Source organism: Eufriesea mexicana, unplaced genomic scaffold (genome assembly GCF_001483705.2).
Source record: "Eufriesea mexicana isolate 0111107269 unplaced genomic scaffold, ASM148370v2 scaffold278, whole genome shotgun sequence".
In the NCBI taxonomy this organism is placed as follows: Eukaryota; Metazoa; Arthropoda; class Insecta; order Hymenoptera; family Apidae; genus Eufriesea; species Eufriesea mexicana.
This window is the reverse complement of record NW_016908433.1, coordinates 458,604-479,338: the sequence shown is the minus strand read 5'-3', so window position 1 is coordinate 479,338 and position 20,735 is coordinate 458,604. Positions and strand designations below refer to the sequence as shown.

Below are 20,735 nucleotides of genomic sequence, written 5' to 3'. Positions count from 1 at the left end.
ACGGACTTTTGCAACGTCGGTTTCGCCATTTGAAAATTGACTATCGGGGCCGCAGAAGGGGTGGCGGCTGGCGAACTCGATCGGCCAGACGGGGATGGACCGTGTATCGCGAGCAATTTTTCCGCTTTGCGGCTCGCCCGCATTCCTATAACGAGTTTGTTTAATCGTTCATTCCCCGTTTTCTGCGCTAATTAACGAGACGCCAAATGTTTATTATACCACGATTTGCTATTCCTCGTTTTTCCTAGGGGAAACCTTGACACTTGAAAATTTTCGAATTCCAAGACCGTTTCGTACACGTCTCTCTGGATTTGTTGTAATAAATTCGTTTAGTCATTATAATTAATATTGTAATTATAATTAATAGTAACTAACAATTTCGATGTAATTCTTCATTTTTGATAAGGGAAATGACTGTCGAAAATTTCTAAATTTGCAGATTGTCTTCGAATTACTATGATAAATTTGTTTAATCATTTTGTATTATAATTAATTGTAACTAACAATTTCGATGTAATTCTTCATTTTTAATAAGGGAAATCACTATCGAAAATTCCTAAATTCGCATATTTTCTTCGAATTACTATAATAAATTTGTTTAATCATTTTCTGTCGTAATTAACAATATCTGACAATTTTGATATAATTCTTTATTTCTTGGTGGACTAAATCTTCATCAAAAATTTCTGAATTTGCAGACTGTGGAAGACACCCGGTATATGTCTCATTAAAATTCCTATAACGAGCTTGTTCAAACGTTTTGTACTGCAATTAATAATATTTCTCAGGTTTAATATGATTCTTTATTCTGGGCTGCCGAACAGGTTTCATTGGCAGCCATCTTGGTAACAAATTTTCCAAGACGTCTCATGTTTATTTCATAAATATCGTTTATTTATTTATTTTGTATCGTCACTTTTTCACGCGTAATTATTCAACAGCAATAGTAATAATAATAGCAGTAATAACTAATTAATTATTTTTTATTGGAATAAATTCTGCTAACAAATTTTTGAAGACGTCTTACACGTGTCCCATAAATATTCTTATAACGAATTTATTAAATTATTTATTTTATTTCGTCACTTTTTCCATATCTAATTATTCAACAGCAATATTAATAATAATAACAGTAATAATTAATTAATTATTTTTTATTGGAGTAGAACCTGCTAACAAATTTTTGAAGACGTCTCACACGTGTCCCATAAATATTCGTGTAACGAGTTTATTTATTTATTTATTTATTTTATATTGTCACTTTTTCACACGTAATTATTCAGCAGCAATAGTAATAGTAATAATAATAACAGTAATAACTAATTAATTATTTTTTATTGGAGTAGATCACGATAAAAAATTTTCTTGAATGTGTCACACTTGTCCTATAAATATTCGTATAACGAGTTTAATTATTTATTTATTTATTTCTTTGCTTGTTTATCTATTTATTTATTTGTTTCGTATTATAATTTACGACACGTAATGCACGACAGAAAATATCGGAAGCTCATATAACCCGGTTCACTCTCCACTCTCCACTCTGCATCGCAATTAACCATATATAAAACAGCTACTTACATAATATCTCTCAGTTTAAGAATTCCCTTTATCCCCATACAGCTGAACGTTGCTGGGAAATTTGGAATGTTCGCGAACACCGGAAAACGCTCGGCGCGCCCGTTTATGCGAAATTTCTCTTCGCGTTTAAGCAGAGAATTTCGACGCTCGAGATATCGCTAATTAAGTTTCCATGCCGCGATTTCCATAATTTTCATAGGATCTCCGCGGCGTCGAGGAGGGCACACGAGCCAACCGAACTAATTCCTCGAGTTCCGTAACTGTAATGAACAGTAATGCCACTAGAACCGATCGTGTGCCGTGATTAAATTAACGAATTGCGATCCAGTAACGATCCCCTCAAACGACCACGAATCCACCATTTATATTTATCCGTAAACAAAATCCCCGATTTTTCGCGAAATCGCTAATCGTCGAAGAAAATCCAAACACAGGGCCGTATTCATCACATGCGAAACACGTCCTTCTGCTACGAACCCTTTGTCAGAGTTCCTGATCGATGGAATCCAAATATCTGTCGATTGCGAAGGCTCGAAAAATCCTAAAAAAAAGACAAAAACAAAAACAAAAAAAAAAGAAGAATTATGGCTGCGTAGTTCGCAGCTTCGACAAACAATAAAACAATGGAGCAAATGGGAACGTGGGTGCACGAGGTTATCAGCCCGGCTGCAGCATCCAAACAACGCCACTATGTTTTTCACTCGGAAAAACAGCATTTACTTTGCGACTATATTTCCCCGACAGAAACTTCGTAAAAACAACCCCTTTGAAATGGCCACAAATCAAAAAGCAGACTGACTATCGCGCGACACGTGGTGCATGTCGCCATGGGTCAAGCATCGTGGCCGCCATTTTTTAAATTTCCTCGTCTGTCAGTTTTATTACATATTTTTGTTTGACAGAAAGGGTGAAGAATCGGTGGGTTTGCTATGTAGGTGAAGGAATCTTAAGGGGTGTACTGAGGGTGGAAAAATGGCGGACGAAGGTTAAAGGCTGGTTTCCATGTAACACAGATATCGTTAGGCAGGGGAAAGCACGGGAATGGGAGTATAAAGGATGCACGTTTCGATTTCGGTGCAGCGACGGTTGGTTCATTGTCAGCTGTCATAGTGGCAGGATAACGCAGGTCGGGAACCTAGGGGCACCGCAATGCAGGCAAGGCGTTGTCAGGGGCGACCCTAGCGACCATAAAGCCTGATTCGCAGTGAGAGGACGAATCACCAGCGTGTTGAGTCCATCGATCGTTGATTTTCACTGCTCATGGTGACTTCGAGCTCAGGATCACTTGGATCTTCGATCCCCATAGCGATTATATCGGACTTATTGAGAAACTTTGGATTAGGTCAATTTTGACAGCTCTAGATTCTCCTGAATCTTCGATTCCTGATAGCGATTGTGCGTTTGTATATTAATTTTGACAGCTCTATATTCCCCAGAAACTTCGATTGCTGATAGCGATTGTGTATTTGTGTATTAATTTTGACAGCTCTAGATTCTCCTGAACCTTCAATTGCTGATAGCGATTGTGTGTTTGTGTGTTAATTTTGACAGCTCTATATTCCCCAGAAACTTCGATTGCTGATAGCGATTGTGTATTTGTGTATTAATTTTGACAGCTCTAGATTCTCCTGAACCTTCGACTGCTAATAGCGATTGTGTATTTGTGTATTAATTTTGACAGCTCTAGATTCTCCAGAAACTTCGATTGCTGATAGCGATTGTGTGTTTGTATATTAATTTTGACTTTTGGATTAGATCGACTTCGATTGTTACAGGTTTACCTGAATTTTCGATTACTGCTGACGATTGTGCGATTTTGTAATAATTTTCACTTTTGAATTAGGTTCAAGTGACTGTCAATAGTGATTTACTCGGATCTTCCGTTCACAATGACTATCATAGGTCGTTGTACTAATTGTGAGCTTTGGATCAGGTTAATTTCGACTGTTCCGTGTTTACCTGGACCTTCCAACCCCCAAATTGCGATCATATTTGCAGTGCAAATTGTGAGTTTTGGATCAGGCCTGTTCAATCTCCTGTGACAGCAGATTGCGTTACGTGGATGTGGTTTTCTCGAGGTTGTTTGGTGACAGAGTGTTCGAAAATTGGATTTTCGAGTTGACGAAGGTAGATGTGATGGAGTTTGGTGGTTCTTTACGGACGATTCATCGTCCACATCGATCGTCCCGAGTATGAGGAACGAAGTGGTTCTCTCTTTGCTCAAGACGGAAGTTGATAAAATAAACTAACTTTCCCTGAACTTGGATCCACGTTTCTATTTATACACCAGCGTATAGACGTAGCTTACAGAATCGATTATAAAATGTTTCCGGAAATTATATCATCCCCTTCTTGTCGTCTCGAAATTTCGTACCCTACACGGTGTCAATCGAGCTAATTATCGATACCTGTCACTCTGTCGCGTTTAATCGATTAATATCCATGGTCTAAGGAGATGCATTCCTTTCCCAGTCTTCCAAATCTTCCATCCCGTGTCACGATTCTCGAAATTATGCGTTTAATTATGAACACCGTGATTACGAAGAGGTTCTCCTCTGACGGAGAGCTCGCGGGGACCCATGAATTTATGAAAGCCCGGGATTGAGCATTTAAAAATGCATTCCGACGAAACCACGTGTCCTCCAATTGTGAATTCTATGATAAACTTGTCGCTTCCATTTTTTTTCATTTTTTCTCCCACTCCTATTCGTCTTTGTAGTAGCACGAATATCTAGGATGGATGTCTATGAGAACGACGAACAGATTTGAACAATTATCGATGATGCGATGAAGATGAACGAGTTCTTGGAATATACGTGGGATTTTTGGGATGTGTATGTGTAGTATGTACTGTGTGTATGTGAGAGAGAGAGTGAAAAAGTGACTGATCTACGAGGCAAAGATATTTATGGAGTCGTGCAGTGATTCGGAACAACAGTGGAAGAAGAGTCGTACTTCTGACACTTTTGAAATAATTCTTTGACATCCCTTTGGTATATCCATGCATACCACACGCTTGTACTACACACTCCACGTAGGAAAAGCGTCCAAAAATTCCACGTGCATACTGGGAACTCATTTGTTTTTCTTGCACCACTCATAGTTTATTGCACTATTCCAAGTACTCATCAATTGCACTTTGACAATCACTAGGTCTACTTACCCATATCGCAAATGTATTTTAGAATCTAACACCATTTTTATTGCTAATCTCACATCTCTATCTCTCTATCTCTATCTCCCTCCCACATCTCGTCAATCGCGTTGACAATTGCCCATGTCACAAATATATTTTAGAATCTAACTCCTTTTTCTTTACTAATTTGATCGATTCCCTACATTCCCATCCTGTGATGCGTTACAGAGTCGGAATTACTCTTCTGGTGGCTATCCGTGGTCCTAGATTTAATAATTCGTTGACAATCACCCTTGTCATAAATATATTTTAGGGTCAAATACCTTTTTCTTTGCCAATCTTATATCTCTATCTCTCTATCTCTATCTCTCTCTCATATCTCGTCATTCACGTTGACAGTCACCCATGTCACAAATATGTTTTAGAATCTAACACCTTTTCCTTTGCTAATTCGATCTAGTCCCTGCGTTCATATCACGTGTGTCGTAACCTTGTCAGAATTACTCTCTTGACAGCCACCCGTGGTCCAAGATTTAACAATCCGCTGCCAATCACCCATATCACAAATATATTTTAGAATCTAGCGCCTTTTTCTTTGCTAATTCGACATCCTTACTTCCCTATCGCCTGTCTCTCGTTACCTTGTCGGAATACTCCTTTGACAGCCACCCGTGGTCCAAGATTTAATAATTCACTGTCAATCACCCATATCACAAATATATTTTGGAATCTAGCGCCTTTTTCTTTGCTAATTCGACATCCTTACTTCCCTATCGCCTGTCTCTCGTTACCTTGTCGGAATACTCCTTTGACAGCCACCCGTGGTCCAAGATTTAACAATCCGCTGCCAATCACCCATATCACAAATATATTTTAGAATCTAGCGCCTTTTTCTTTGCTAATTTGATCTAGCCTCTACGTCTACATCACGTGTGTCGTAACTTTGTCAGAATTACTCTCTTGACAGCCACACGTGGTCCAAGATTTAACAATCCACTGTCAATCACACATATCACAAATATATTTTGGAATCTAGCGCCTTTTCCATTGCTAATTCGATATCCCTACGTCCCCATCGCCTGTCTCTCGTAACCTTGTCAGAATTACTCTCTTGACAGCCACCCGTGGTCCAAGATTTAATAATCCGCTGTCAATCACCCATATCACAAATATATTTTAGAATCTAGCGCCTTTTTCTTTGCTAATTCGATATTCCTACGTCCCCATCGCCTTTCTCTCGTTACCTTGTCGGAATACTCTTTTGACAACCACCCGAGGTCCAAGATTTAACAATCCGCTGCCAATCACCCATATCACAAATATATTTTAGAATCTAACACCTTTTCCTTTGCTAATTCGATATCCCTACGTCCCCATCGCCTGTCTCTCGTAACCTTGTCAGAATTACTCTCTTGACAGCCACCCGTGGTCCAAGATTTAACAATCCGCTGCCAATCACCCATATCACAAATATATTTTAGAATCTAACACCTTTTCCTTTGCTAATTCGATATCCCTACGTCCCCATCGCCTGTCTCTCGTTACCTTGTCGGAATACTCTTTTGACAGCCACCCGTGGTCCAAGATTTAATAATCCGGCGCGGGCTAATAATAAGTCGAGGGGAAATAAACGAGGGAAGAATTCTCGCGGAATTTTCGAATCTTAGCTCGAACTTGAATCGCCGATGCGTGAAATTCGTCCGATAGTCTGGAAGAAACTCCGCGATCGCGATCGCTTAATGCCCGAACGCGTTTAATTGGCAGCGGGTGGAGGGATCGGCGAGATTCGCCTGCGATCGAGGCTGACCTGGCTAATAATGAAATCGCACTTTTCCTTCGTTTAATATTCGAGTTAATTTGCAGCGCTTAATCTTGCCGGCAGGGCGCCCGATGCCCGTAAAATCTGCGATCCATTAATCTTTTCGGGCGGAGGGTGGAGCGCCGCTGCCAGGGGGTGTTCCGGTGCTTCCACTCGTCCGAGAGGAACCTTAACGCACCATTAAAACTTCGACACCTAATTACGCCACTCGCGAGCGCTGGAACTTCTTAAAAGAGGTCTGCATCGTAAATTAGTTACGTGGACCACGCCTTTGCTGCGCGATCGCCGATTAAATCGCTGGGTCGGCCACGGAAGGGTCGTGTTTTTCCTGGAGATGCTCGAGTCCTTTGCATTCCTCACTTGGGTCGCAGAGAAAACGAATCGTAGGATGAAATCCAACAGGGTGGTGGTAGAATACTCGTCTACTTTCGTAGCATGAACGTCTCTTGACATAAGTTAGATAGGCCCTGAGACGTTGTTCATATTCCTTTTCGAGATTTAAATATCCAAGTCTTTTATGTCATAATTGGACGTAATTCGATGAAAGAAGGTATCAGAAGGTAAAACCCATTTAGATGGTGCAAGAATACCAGCCTAGTTGTGTATAATGAACGCCTCTTGACATAAACTAGGTAGATCCTGAGACGGTGATCATGTTCACCTTCGAGATCTATCTATCTGAGTTCTGTGCATCATAGTTGGACATAATTCGATGATAGGTGCAATCCAACTGCATGATGTAAGAATACCTATCCTCTTTTGTGGAGCAAATGTCTTTTGACCTGAAGTAGACAGGTCTTTACACTGATTAGGTTTATGATGGTTATTTAACGATGGAAGATTGGAATTGTGGATGTGCTATCATGTGTTATCATGCTATAAAAGAATCTAAATGCAGATGTACTGCCAAAGTTCCACTCAAAGAGTGATTATACAATTTTTTGACAGATTATTAAAATCACCACTTGGTACGTCACTGAGCGTTGCAAACATTGGGTAACTATAGTTGGCACACGCTAGTTATTAAATATTAGGTGTCTTTATCCACAGTTCTTGGTACGTCACAAACATTGGATGACTATAGTTGGCACACTCTAGGTATTGAATACCAGGTATCTGTACCCATAATTAGTTAGCCTATAGATTAAGCCCTGGATGTTTGACAGACACGATCTTAGGTGAATAGTTAACCTAATCGATCAGCCCCATGATACAAAGAACTGGCACATTCGTTCTCCTTTCATTCCCAGTGTCCACCCGTCGAACCAAGATGAACCCATGCCCTGTCAAACAAATTTAAAACACCTTACCCTCGGTGTCAAGATTTTATTCTAAAGAGAACATGGAACTTGGCAAACTCTAATAATATTTGGTCTAATTTGCAGCACTAAAATGTCATTTACAGTAATGTAAAAATAAAAATGATCTCCTTTCTATTCATTCCTAGCTCAAGCAGCTATAAACATATTCCGTGACAAATTGCAATCAATTTAATCTCGCAGCGCAAGCTACGAGACATCTCGTGAGTTAACAAGGAACAGTGAACAGAATCAGCATCAAATGCGTTCCGCTCATGTGAATTTTTATCCCTGCCTGTTTCTATTTCGCCTCAACCTGCGCGTATACTTAAAGTAATTGGAGGGCGGGGCGACCAGCCTATCAGGGCTCTCGAGGCATTGGTAATTTCCATAATCACGTTCGATAACCGGTCATTAGAAAATAGCCAATAACCGATTCCATAACTCCATTTCCACGAAGGCAAGCTTGGAACAGTCTCCGTGGCACCACGTTGCGTCTCCATCTCGTCTAACCCCGATCGGGGTCCGTTCTCGGGGCCCATCGGGGACCGTCTTTGACTCCTGTCAATCTGTCTTCAACGATCGTCGAGATTCGTGGTTTTTCGCGAGTCTTCGACTTCTATAAATACAATTTTGTAGCATAAATAAGTTGACAGACTCGCGTCATAAAATGTCATTGTGCTCTTAAGTGTCACTTATTATCATATATTGGTACCATTTTCTTCCACCTTTCAATCTCTCGTATTCATATTCTTGTAATAATCGTATTATTTTGTATACTTTCTAGCATAAGTAAGTTTCCTCGTTTGACAGACTCGCGTCATATAATGTCATTGTGCTCTTAAGTGTCATCTGTTACATTGGTACCATTTTCTTCCCCCTTTCGATCTCTTGTATTCAAATTCTTGTAGTAATCGTATCGTTTTGTATATTTTCAATACGTATTAAACTCTGCGAGCAATTTGAATGACAGCGGGATATTAAATTGGCTAGCTTTCCCGCTGTCCCCTGCCAATCGTGCCATCCTTCCAACGGGGTCCCCGTCAATTCTTAGCAGACCGTTGAACGCACGGTAATCTGTGTACACAGGAACCCTTTCAAGCGAATAGTATCTCGGTTCAGCGACGATTCTCGAGACACGATCGGGCATTGTGCGTGCCAAACCCGGCCACGGCCGAAGGTTCCGGACGCATCGATTTATGCTAATAGCCTCAACTCGTCCCTACTTTAGGCCTGCTGCCGCGCACGCTAATTTCTCGTTAACGACGCGGTCAAATAGAGAGAGCAGAGTCGGTTTAGCGGTCGGTAATTCAACCAGAGCCTAATGATCGAATCGGTGAAAATGCAGCCGACGTGTTGACCGATGACACGCGCCTGTGCCAGTTAACGCGATTACGGTCTTGTTCTTGCCCCATGCTCCCCTGGTCCCCTTTAACATTTGGGCCAGTCATTTGCACGAAATTTCCCACGTTCCAGATGTGCAAAAATGTTCAAAGATGTCTCGCTTGCACGATAAATGGCGATATGTCAGACTGAATTGCGTCATCGAGTAGTATAACGAATGATTTACGCTTTACACTCGCGTTAAACGAAAATTTTTGGATAGAACAGATTTAGTTCTATCCCTTTTTATGAATCATGTAACAAACATGGGTTTCTATGTGGATTATGTTATATGAGGCGTCAGTCTTGCCCTGTCGATCAATCTATTCCTCTTTGACCCTGTTAATGCACGAAAGAGGAAGATCCTGCACCAATTCCCAGCTCCGGCATCCCCAATTTGCATATCCACCCCAGACATCTCGGCTTCGGTATAATTTCATTATAACAAGTGTCAACTCTGCTCTGCAACTATAACGTTAACTCGTTCTTATCACAAATGCAGCAACTACCCGAATCCCTGTAACTTCCGCACGCTATAACCAAATACAAACCAAGTTCGGTAATGTGACCCAAATAATTCCCTGGAATACTTAAATCAGAACCGTTTTAATCCATATACGAGTATATTGTACGATACACGACGATATATACCTCAGAGATGACTCGTTCTGACGTGACAGGCAGCCTTAAGAGGATTTTCCACTTAACTCACTAGCGCCACCACGACCCGTAACTCCGATAACATCGCAAAGTTCGCAAGTGTCGTTGAATCATTCGCAACTTTCATTCGAGCATGTAATCCTGCAATTTTCTTTTTACTGCGCTTCTCGTGCTGTCATACTGTTACACCGATCTAATCCAATCGTCTGCCAATAATGAGAAGAGTATAGACACGACGCTATTAAGCCAATCAGGTAGACAGCGAGTCATCTCTGCACGGTACTTAGCAGTTTAAGTCGACGTGCAACATAATCTCGTTTCACCTAAGTCTTCTGTTTGACTAACCTGGAGCGTTTGCTTGCCGTTTCAGGTCGATCTGAAGCCCCTGCGGGAAGCGGCGATCGCCGTCCCGACGCAGAAGATCTCCGCGAAGCGGAAGGCGGAGGAAGCGGACGCCAGCAAAGACTTGAAGAAGGTGAGTCACTCCACTGATCTTATCTTTCGAAAAATCCTACAATTTACAATTTTCACTGTGGGAGGTCCTCCCCCACGGTGTTTTCGAAGTCAGCTGGTCGCAGGTATACCTCTGTGGCGGCGTAGCTGGAAAGCACGAAAGGAAATGGAAGGGATGCGTTTCATCCCCCGGGCCTGCTAGCGAACTCGTCACTAAGGCCTTCTTCTAGCAGGCCAATCCCAATTTTTCCAATTTAACGTACGTTTAATGCGCCATAAACTAGATACAATAATATACATATAAAAGAACTAAAACGTACAAAGGGTTACAAATGAAAACTTAGACTATGAGATCGATGGCTCCAGCGTTGAAGCACTCGCGATCTAGAATCAAACTTAATTTACCGCGCTTATTGCTACAGGGTAATATAAACTTAAGAACTATCTCATATTAGCATGCAGGTTTACCTATGTATAGAAAAGGCACGAAAATTATACAGCTTTTGGTTTTGAGTGGATAAAGGGAAGGATAAATAAATAAATAAATAAATAGGTAAATAAAATAAATAATTAAATAAATAGGAAGAAAGGAGGAAGAGGGAAGAGGAGGTAGATGTGGTATACATGTGTTTTTATTTATTTACAAATTATATTATACATTACTAGTAATTATGAGGAATCTGAAAAATTACGAAAATTACAAAAAATTAAAATTTATTTTATTATTATTACGAAAAATTGCAAAAATTAGCAGACCCTGCCTTATACTATTGGAAGGACGGGAAGTTATATATATACATAGGATTTAGAGGTTCCACCTAGGAAGTCGGAATCCACCTAGTGGCGAGGGTGAGAATGATGGTCGCTACATCACTCTCTCTGGGACACACGTATCTCAGGGAACAGAAGGAACATAGCTAAGGTACCCCAAGCTCTATTTTCAAGCTAGGCATAGACGGTGCCAGCTCCTCGAGCGTCGAAATTTATATTTCATCTACTCGCCGGGGAATCTCGGTCGTTCTCGTCGATATTCGACGAGGAGAAGAGCATCCCGACGCCGTGACGGGCCGCGTCCTCATTAATCCACAACGGCCGGTCGTCATTAACGAAATAAACGGCCGTGAACCTTGCTTACTTTTGAAACTCCACGCTGGTCCGTCGTAACGGTCTAGGGATTCGCGTCGGTCCTCGAGTGTGCCTTCACCCTCGATCCTTCCTACCCCATCGTCACTTTTATAATTATTTTTCTCTTGCTCGTGCTGGCAGACTTTTGTGTAAGTAGTGTCTCCAAGTGGAAGGGTCGTGGATGGATCTGAACTCTGTTCCTGCTCGCTAGCAGGCAAGATACTGAAAATGACACTATTTGGGGTGTTGAGTAAGCAGTTGTGTGTTATTATAACGAACAATATCTGATGTCAAATATAAAATTATTCCGAGTTAGGTGTGTGTGTGTGTAGAAGTTAGGATAGGTCGATTGGGTGTCTGTATAGATCCTGTTTCAAAATGGAGGACTTTTATCGACCTTGGGAACGATTCCGATGAGGTTGAACAGGGAAAGTTCATTGGCAGACTGGTGTCAAGAGGCTTTGGAAAGTCGACTAGGTCTCTGCTTGGATCCCATTTAGAAATGAAAGACCTTCGTTGTCTTATGAGATATATTCTTTGCCAATTAAATGAACCTAATTTTCATATTTATTTCTTCCGTGAGCGAATCCTGGCTAATTACGACTACCAGTTCAGAGATCTGAAGTTTGCACACGATATTCCATAACTCTAAAGTCACTATGCGTGCCTGCCTGTCATAACCTCAAATTGTTGTTAAGTTTTTGGTCTCGAGAGCATGCATGCGAAATGATTAAAATTGACAGTCCTTGAAAGTAATGAACATCCACGTTCGTATGACAATCTTAGGAACAGGTCTGTCCTGAATAGATGACAGAGACTGGGACGAATCCAGTAACTCTCTTCGTAACTGTCATTTCAAAATGGAAGACTCCTTTGACAACTTCAAGTAACTTTCTGACCAGTGACAGATGGTAGGAGTGACATATAGGGTGTCGAAGAGGAACACGGTAAAGCCAGAGATTCTTCAGGGCTAGTTGTGTTCTTCGGAACACGAGAACTAGGAAAAGATGGATAAGATGTTTAGATAATTCTTTGGAAATTACTCTCGCGGAAGTATCGGAGTATTTGAAGCGCGGTTGCGAGCAATGGCGTCGGCACAATGGAGTTCTAATGCTAAATCGACGTAATGAATTTCTGACGAGTGCCGTTGACGCTGACTGAGCACCGAGGGTGCTCAAACAGAGCAGTTTTCGAGGGTATACGTAGGTCGAGGTATTTAAGTTGGAGAGGAGCGAAACGTGTTCAGCCCTCCGCCAACTTCCGCTCCGCGAAACGAAAAAGTTAACGCGGTCACGAGAAATATATTTATTTTACAGACAAAAGAGAGGAACGAAGGAGGAGAAGTTTCCACGTTCCGAATTGCTAACTTCTCGCGTGACCAATAAAGTTTCCAGAACGGCCCGACAAATTTCTATTATCCTTTTCCCTAAATGTCCTGCCTGGTCCGTTTCGGCATGGAATACTAATCTCGCCGTGGAGAACGTCGGAACGCAAGTTCCAAGTTATCCGAAGTGAATTGATAATTTATAATTATTATACGAATTGCAGATTCAAATTATAGATTCGAATATGTGTATCGACAAGCTCTGTTACACGTGCGATATTAATACGATGGTATAATTAACCCCGAACGGGATTTGATTTCGCTAATTCAATCACACGGAACGCCTTCCGAACTGGACCAGCGGCCATCTTGTTTAATTGGCCGGGCAACGCGATTGACGTCACGATAAATTATAGTATAAACGCAGTTAAACTTTTCCAGTCTACCTACCATTTATAGCCATATTATAGAGACTCGGGATATGTGGTAAATAATAGAACTATTTATTAATTAATAATAATAAGTTAACAATATGTGGGTACACACAATTCAACGACTTAATGATAATTTAGCCTGTTACAACTAATGGCTCACAACTAAAACACAACTAAGAACTCCTCTAAAGAACTGTCTCTCAAGAACTCTCTTCCAATCACTGCTCAATAACCACTTCTCGGTGACTTTCTAAGCTAAAGTTACCTATACACGAGGTGCAAATCCTGCGATACTACAATATCGTGTTCTTCATTATTTTTTATAGTAATTTTTAATTAACGTGACTAACATAATTAACCTATCTTTTTAACCACTGAGATATCGAGGTATAAAGTATTTACTTTCGTCTTTCACTAGGAAGCGTTTCGTCAGTCCTAAGGCGACGTTGCATTTAACTCACTAGCGCCACCACGGCTCGTATCTCCGATAAACGTTGCGCCATTTGCGTGGTAAAGCGTTGCCAATATAAAAAAGATAAGACTGTGTGACAGTTGACAGTTCAGGGTTACTAAAAATGGAGTATTGCTTGAATAAATAATGGGTCATTATTATTAAATAATATTTAAAAATAAGGAACATTTGTTCGTTTTCTATTAAAATTACTTCTTGCCTGAATTTTGGGCCACCCTTTATATATCCCTTATCCATCGTCGAATTATTTTCTAATTTTAATTATGTGATCTTGCAATGTTCTTCTTACTATATATATCACATTACTCGTTTCCACAAATTTTTGGGAGGTTAATGTCATATAAGATCTATCCAAAAGAATTTTCTTCTTTATTAAAATTAATACTCCCATGCCCACCTATACTGGAACCAATTTTAACCCGAAGAAAGGGATGTTTTAGCCATCTCTCTCATTAAAAGATCCAACGATGCCCAATTTGGTCACGTAAGGGTGTAACTCAAAGAAACGGCCGCGTGCAGGATTAATTCCGGAATTACTGGAATTGCGAGCCGGGGGGGACAAACAGAACATGGGGCCGGTTCGACGCGAGCCACGTGAATTTATTTGGAATTCCGGCACGCGTCCCACGTAGATTAATGGCGGATTAACAAAGTGTTCCAAGGCAGGCGGAGTGGTTAAGACTTTAAGCGCTACCTTGAGCAATTAATTTCGAGTGGATCTCGTGAGCCGGCGCCGTGGCGAGCTTCCTCCGACGCTGAAAAAACAAACAGCCCCACTGGTAAATTATCCACTCGCCACCCTCTGTTCTCGCGGGGTAATTACGTCGAAATTAGTGGAAACCCCGCGATCAAAGGGACACGGAATTCTCGCCACCGTGAAATTCCCCTCGAACGGTAGCCTCGCGTAATTTTTCGCCTAATCGTTGGCGCGAATTATTGCGCGGTGTCACGATTCGCGATTATGGCCGAGTCGTTAGGGCAACCCAGGATCGGCAGTCGTGGTAATCGCGTTTATGGTTGTCACGATACACGCGAAGCCTTGACCGGAACTATATAACAGCATTTTTAATACCTACACCCTTAGGCGAATTACTGGCTACTCATTTGCATATTCTCAATAACCTAACCTAACTTAATCTTTTTTTTTTTACGTGGGGGAAATCATAGAAAGATGCCCGACCCCCTCGGAGAAGGGGTGAGGTTATGTGGGATTTTAACCCCCCACCCCACTATTACCACCATACCGCGACAGTGGAGCGCCCTGGACTTCACGAGCCCACGCAATTGCCAGGACGAACCTAACCTAACTTAACCTAACCTTTTTCTTTCTTTTTTTTCTTTTATGTGGGGGAAATCTTCGAATGATACCCCGTCCCTTAGGGGAGGAGACGGGGTTATGTAAGATTTCTACACACTAAAACCCCCACGGTGGCCATCCTCGCCGCTCTGTGGGTAGTGCTCCGGGAACTCTAAACCTAACCTAACCTAACCAGCTTTCACTCTTCTTAAATATATGTATCGTGAAACCGATTCGAATTTTATTCTTCGAATTTTTGTAATGGTTAAAACGAGAGGAATATGAAAATTGTTAAATTCGAGGGAAAAATTGCTGTTATATTTTTATTTCACCCTCTGTATTCACGAGTGCTTGTCGAATATGAGAATCACATGCTACACTTGTCACACGACCAAGATTATATTTAACGTGTTTTAACGTGCAGAAAATTTGAAGAAAATTTTATATAATTTTATTGTAATTAGAATAGAAATATAACGATTAATTTCTTGCATTATCGCCTAATTATACAACATTTTTATAAAATTGTTTAATTGCAATTGACCTCTGTCCGGCTATTTTATTCGCAATAAAATTATGAAAATTCTTAGGATTTATTTAAATTTATTTAAAGCTACGTTAAATATAATTTTATTTTAATACGGGATTCAGGCTGGAAAACTCACGAGTTGGAGTTGTTGTGGAAATACAAGGGGTTAACTAAAATTAAATACCTCCATAGAGCGAGGGGTTGGATATTCATGTTTCATGGAATATTGCAATTTGTTTCATTTTTGATACGAAAATGGTGTCACTCGATGATTACAAAAATATAATAGAAATATAATACATCAATGGAGTGTTAACATTGGTTTAAATAAATAAAATAGATAGAAGTAAATTGTCCGGATAATCGAGATTCCATGGGATATTATAGACCTGTTTTCACGCTTCGTTTCGAATTTTTCGATATTACAAGTTTTCCAACAGACTGGTATAAAGGACTCTATTATTTCGCCCTGTTCCAATATGTTCGGGGAATTTGGAAAGGAAAGACTTTGGTGTCGGGAAAACGGGGGTAGAAGGAAAGGTGGCGGAGTTTGCAGCGGGAAGAAATAAAAGAAGAAGTCGGAGACGGAGTTGGCGGAATCGAAGGACGCCAGGCGTCGCGCGTTAACACGCCGAAAAAGCTGCACGTACACGTCAGGGGAAGCACGGCGCAGCTTGTTGCCGCCTGTTGCTGTGCGACGTCGACGCTATCCGGGCGTCGTCGGCAGAAAAATACGGTAATCCGTCGGGAAAGGATGAAAATCGCGCCACGGTAAATAAAACACGAGCGGGATATCGGATCGCGGTTGTTGGAGAGTTTTCTTCTGTTGACGCTTTAATGACGGTAAGCTGTTTAGGCGAGCCGTTTAAATAAAAGGAAATGCGGACGGCGAGCGACTTTGGTTTTATCAGGTCGGGGACAGAGAGACAGAGGGAAGCTCGAATTTTCCACTCGGGTAATTTAAATACTGGGAATTCGTAACGATTGGGAATTTTGGGGCTTGAGAATTTGCGAACTGGGAAATTTGGAAATTGAGGTATTCGAAAGTTCGGAAATTTGAAAATTCGGGAATTTGAAAGCACAGGAGACTGGAAATTCGGAAATTCGGAAACTCGACAGTCCGCAGATTCGGAATTTCTAAAATTCGAAAATTTAGGAACTCGTTAATTCGAAAATTCGGAAGCATAGGAACTCAGCAATTCGAAAATTCGATAACTCGATAATTCGGTAATTTAAGAACTCGTTAATTCGAAAATTCGGAAATTTAGGAAATAAGTAATTCGAAAATTCGGTAATTTAGAAACTCAGTAATTCGAAAATACGCCAGTTCGATAATTCGAAAATTTAGGAACTCGTTAATTCGAAAATTCGGAAATTTAGAAACTCAGTAATTCGAAAATTCGCCAGTTCGATAATTCGAAAATTTAGATACTCATTAATTCGAAAATTCGGAAATTTAAAAACTTAGCAATTCGAAAATTTAGGAACTCGTTAATTCGAAAATTCGGAAATTTAGAAACTCAGTAATTCGAAAATTCTCCAATTCGATAATTCGAAAATTTAGATACTCATTAATTCGAAAATTCGGAAATTTAGAAACTCAGCAATTCGAAAATTCGCCAACTCGATAATTCGAAAATTCAGGAACTCGTTAATTCGAAAATTCGCAAATTCAGGAACTCAGTAATTCGAAAATTCGACAATTCAAATATTTAAAAATTAATAACATAAGAAATTCGTAGACCTGAACATTGTAAGGCTGGAAAATTAAAATTCGGTGCCATGTCCGACGAGTTTAAATCGGTATACACGCAAATATCGGATTTCGGCGTAGAACAGTGGCGTGACTATCTCCCGAAAAATTTCTTCCTTCGTGTGTCCATCGAATTAATCGTCACGAGCATGTCAAAGTGAATTATAGGCCGGAGGAAGATCCTTTTAACCCGGCGTTCGATAATCCGGCAGGCGCGTGGTATTTCAGCTTGTTAGGGACAGGAACTTTGTCCTTTCACGGTTGAAGGGAAGTTGGGAAGAAAGAGGAGGCTCGAGGACACGCCTAAATGGCAGGATGTCGAGCAAAGATTTCGGCGCCGCCAAAGAAACCTTTGAGACAGGAAAGCAGTTCCTTTCTCCACCCGAGGAAAGTAATTCCTGGAGAACTGGAAGGCTTCCAGTGACTTTGATACTCCCCTCCGTGTATCCGATACTTACCTTTGACATCATTTTTTTTTTTTTCATCCAACATCCTTGAAACGTCGCTCGCAAGCGCGTTTCCGATCATGTTAAATGTCAAAGCTTTGACAGGAAACATCCCTTATCGAACAGAAATAAACAAATAAACAAACATTCCCCTATTACTGAAAAATTTCCGAAATAAATGTATTAAAATCACTCGCGGAAATCAGGTTAATATTTCTGTATCGAGTATAGTATATGCCTTAAATAGGATCAGTAGAAATTCTCAGAAAAATCCTGCGTGGAAATCAACCTTCGTAAGAATCAAAGCCTGCGATACCTGTACTTGACCTCCATAAAATCGCAAAAATCAAAAGTAGATGCAAAATAAGGAAAAAGAAGGGATAAAAGGAAGTTGGAACTTTCTTAGTTTCTCAAGAACAAGATTCTCCAGTGGAAAAAATTATTACACTGAACGGGAGACGAGATTCCATACCAGGGATCCTAAATTTCGCACAGAGATGCAGAGGAGGACTCGACAAAATTTTCAGAGACTAAATTCTTCGTGGAAACCAATCCTCTTGATAATCAAAGATCGCGAACCCTGTACCTGCCTCCAAAAGATCTCAAAAATTGAAAATTAACTTAATTAATAATCACATTGATTACCCCTCTCTTCTTACGCAAATTAATTTCTATGTGCCAGAACATGTATTGAGATCTAGAGCAGGTTTTCATATACATATGGTTTAATTAATCCAATTTATCGTATTATTACTGACTCAAACACTCTTTATAATCGTATAGATTTTTTTAATGGATCTTTTCAAACTTTCAAAAGACAATCAAAGATAATTATTGATTAAAGCTATTCCTTCTGAACAAAGCGTGTATAAGCACGTCCCTTCGGTGTTATATTATGTATAATTTGTTTGCTTTTCTTTTATATATGAAATTTTATTTAAATGGACTACGGTCTGCTTATGAATAAAATAAAATAATAATAGTAATAAAATAAAAGCGAAATGGGAAGAAAAGAAAGGATGGAAGGAAGGTGGGAACTCAAGCAAGAGATTCCATGACAGTGATCCTAAATTACACACAGGGGTGCAGAGGACTCTACAAAATTCTCAGAGACTAAATTCTTCGTGGAAACCAACCCTCGTGATAATCAAAGATCGCGAACCCTGTACCTGGTCCCCAAAAAATCTCAAAAATCGAAAATAAAAGCGAAATAAAGAGAAAAGTGGAAGCTTCTTCGTTTCTGAAGGACAAGGTTCTCCAGTGGAAAAGATTATTTGATCGGAAGGAAGATAGGATTCCATTGTTTGCTTTTCTTTTATATATGAAATTTTATGTAAATGGACTACGGTCCATTTGTGAATAAAATAAAATAATAATAGTAATAAAATAAAAGCGAAATGGGAAGAAAAGAAAGGATGGAAGGAAGGTGGGAACTCAAGTAAGAGATTCTATGACAGGGATCCTAAATTTCACACAGGGGTGCAGAGGACTCTACAAAATTCTCAGAGACTAAATTCTTCGTGGAAACCAACCCTCGTGATAATCAAAGATCGCGAACCCCCTGTACCTGACCCCCAAAAAATCTCAAAAATCAGAAATAAAAACGAAATAAGGAGAAAAGTGGAAGCTTCTTCGTTCCTCAAGGAGAAGGTTCTCCAGGGGAAAGATTATTTGATCGGAAGGAAGATAGGATTCCATGGGAGGACGAGGGAAGTGGAAGCAGTTGGAGCCTAAATGGCGCACAGGGGTGCAGAGGGCCGTAGGCAGCGGTGCTGCGTGGTCGATGTGGGAAGGAGACATTGACTTGTAGACAGAAAGCGTGACTGGCGGCGGCAGGGGTTGCGAGGGGTTTGGCTAGGGGTTGGCGAGGGGTGGCTCGAGGGCCGGTCGATACAGCCGAAAGTCCAGAACACGGGGGCCGAGTGGCGCGAAAATTCGTGCAGATGGAAACATAAGTCGGCCGTGTTGGCCTGGCGGTGGTGGTTGCTCGGCACGCGTGGAACGGGAACGCAGCCGAGGGTGCTTTCTTCGCCCCCTTTCTCGCCGACCACCCTCTCGCTCCTTCCCGTTTATTCCACGCCGCAACTTCCGCCGCGATTTTTCCCCGTCGTGTCGCCTCTACCACTCGCCATCCTTTATTCCGCGTTTCCTTCTTTCTTTCCTTTCTGCTTTTCTCGACTTTCTCGCTTCCCCTTTCTTCCGTTTCCTTTTCTTTCTCTTCTAGCTTACGTTTTCTTCTCTTTTTTTTCTTCGTCTGGGTTCCGTTTTCTTCTTTCTTCTCTTTTCTGTATTTTGTCTTTTGTCTTCTGTCTCCTGTCTCTTTTTCTTCGAAATTTCGTTTTCTTCTTTCTTCTTCCCTGTCAATTCCGTTTTCTTCCGTTTTCTTCTGTTCTTTTTCTTTCTTTCTTCGTCTGGGCTCCGTTTTCTTCTTTCTTCTGTCTATTGTCTTTTGTCTTCTGTCTCTTCTTTCTTCTGTCTATTGTCTTTTGTCTTCTGTCTCTTCTTTCTTCTAGATTTCGTTTTCTTCTTTCTTCCTCTTTGTCAATTCCGTTTGCTTCCGTTTTCTTCTGTTCTTTTTCTTTCTTTCGTCGTCTGGGCTCCGTTTTCTTCTTTCTTCTTTCTTCTGTTTATTCTTTCTTCTAGATTTCCTGTTCTCTTTTCTTTCTTTCTGTTAATTCCGTTTTCTTCTGTTCTTTTTCTTTCTTTCGTCGTCTGGGCTCCGTTTTCTTCTTTTTTCCTTCTTCTTTCTTCTGTCTATTGTCTTCTATCTCCTGTCTATTCTTTCTTCTAGATTTCCTTTTCTTTTTTCTTCCTCCCTGTTAATTCCGTTTTCCTCCGTTTTCTTCTATTCTTTTTTTTTGTTTCTTCTCCTGGATTTCGTTTTCTTCTTTCTTCTGTTTTATGTCTTCTGTCTTTTGTTTTCTGTTTTCTGTCTTCTTTCTTCTAGATTTCCTTTTCTTCTTTCTTCCTCCCTGTTAATTCTGTTTTCTTCTATTTTTTTTATTTCTTTCTTCGCCTGGATTTC

The 20,735-nt window shown here is 40.6% G+C and overlaps 1 protein-coding gene across 1 annotated transcript in view; it reads left to right on the top strand.

The window, feature by feature from the left end:
- Positions 1–7,428: 7,428 nt before the first annotated feature.
- Positions 7,429–20,735, top strand: part of LOC108555700 (RNA pseudouridylate synthase domain-containing protein 2) — a 144,729-nt gene continuing 131,422 nt past the window's right edge. The window contains exons 1-3 of the mRNA XM_017911481.1: positions 7,429–7,504; positions 7,587–7,648; positions 10,248–10,352. Of these exons, the coding sequence (XP_017766970.1) occupies positions 7,429–7,504; positions 7,587–7,648; positions 10,248–10,352 (243 nt within the window). The remainder of the gene's footprint in view (positions 7,505–7,586; positions 7,649–10,247; positions 10,353–20,735) is intronic.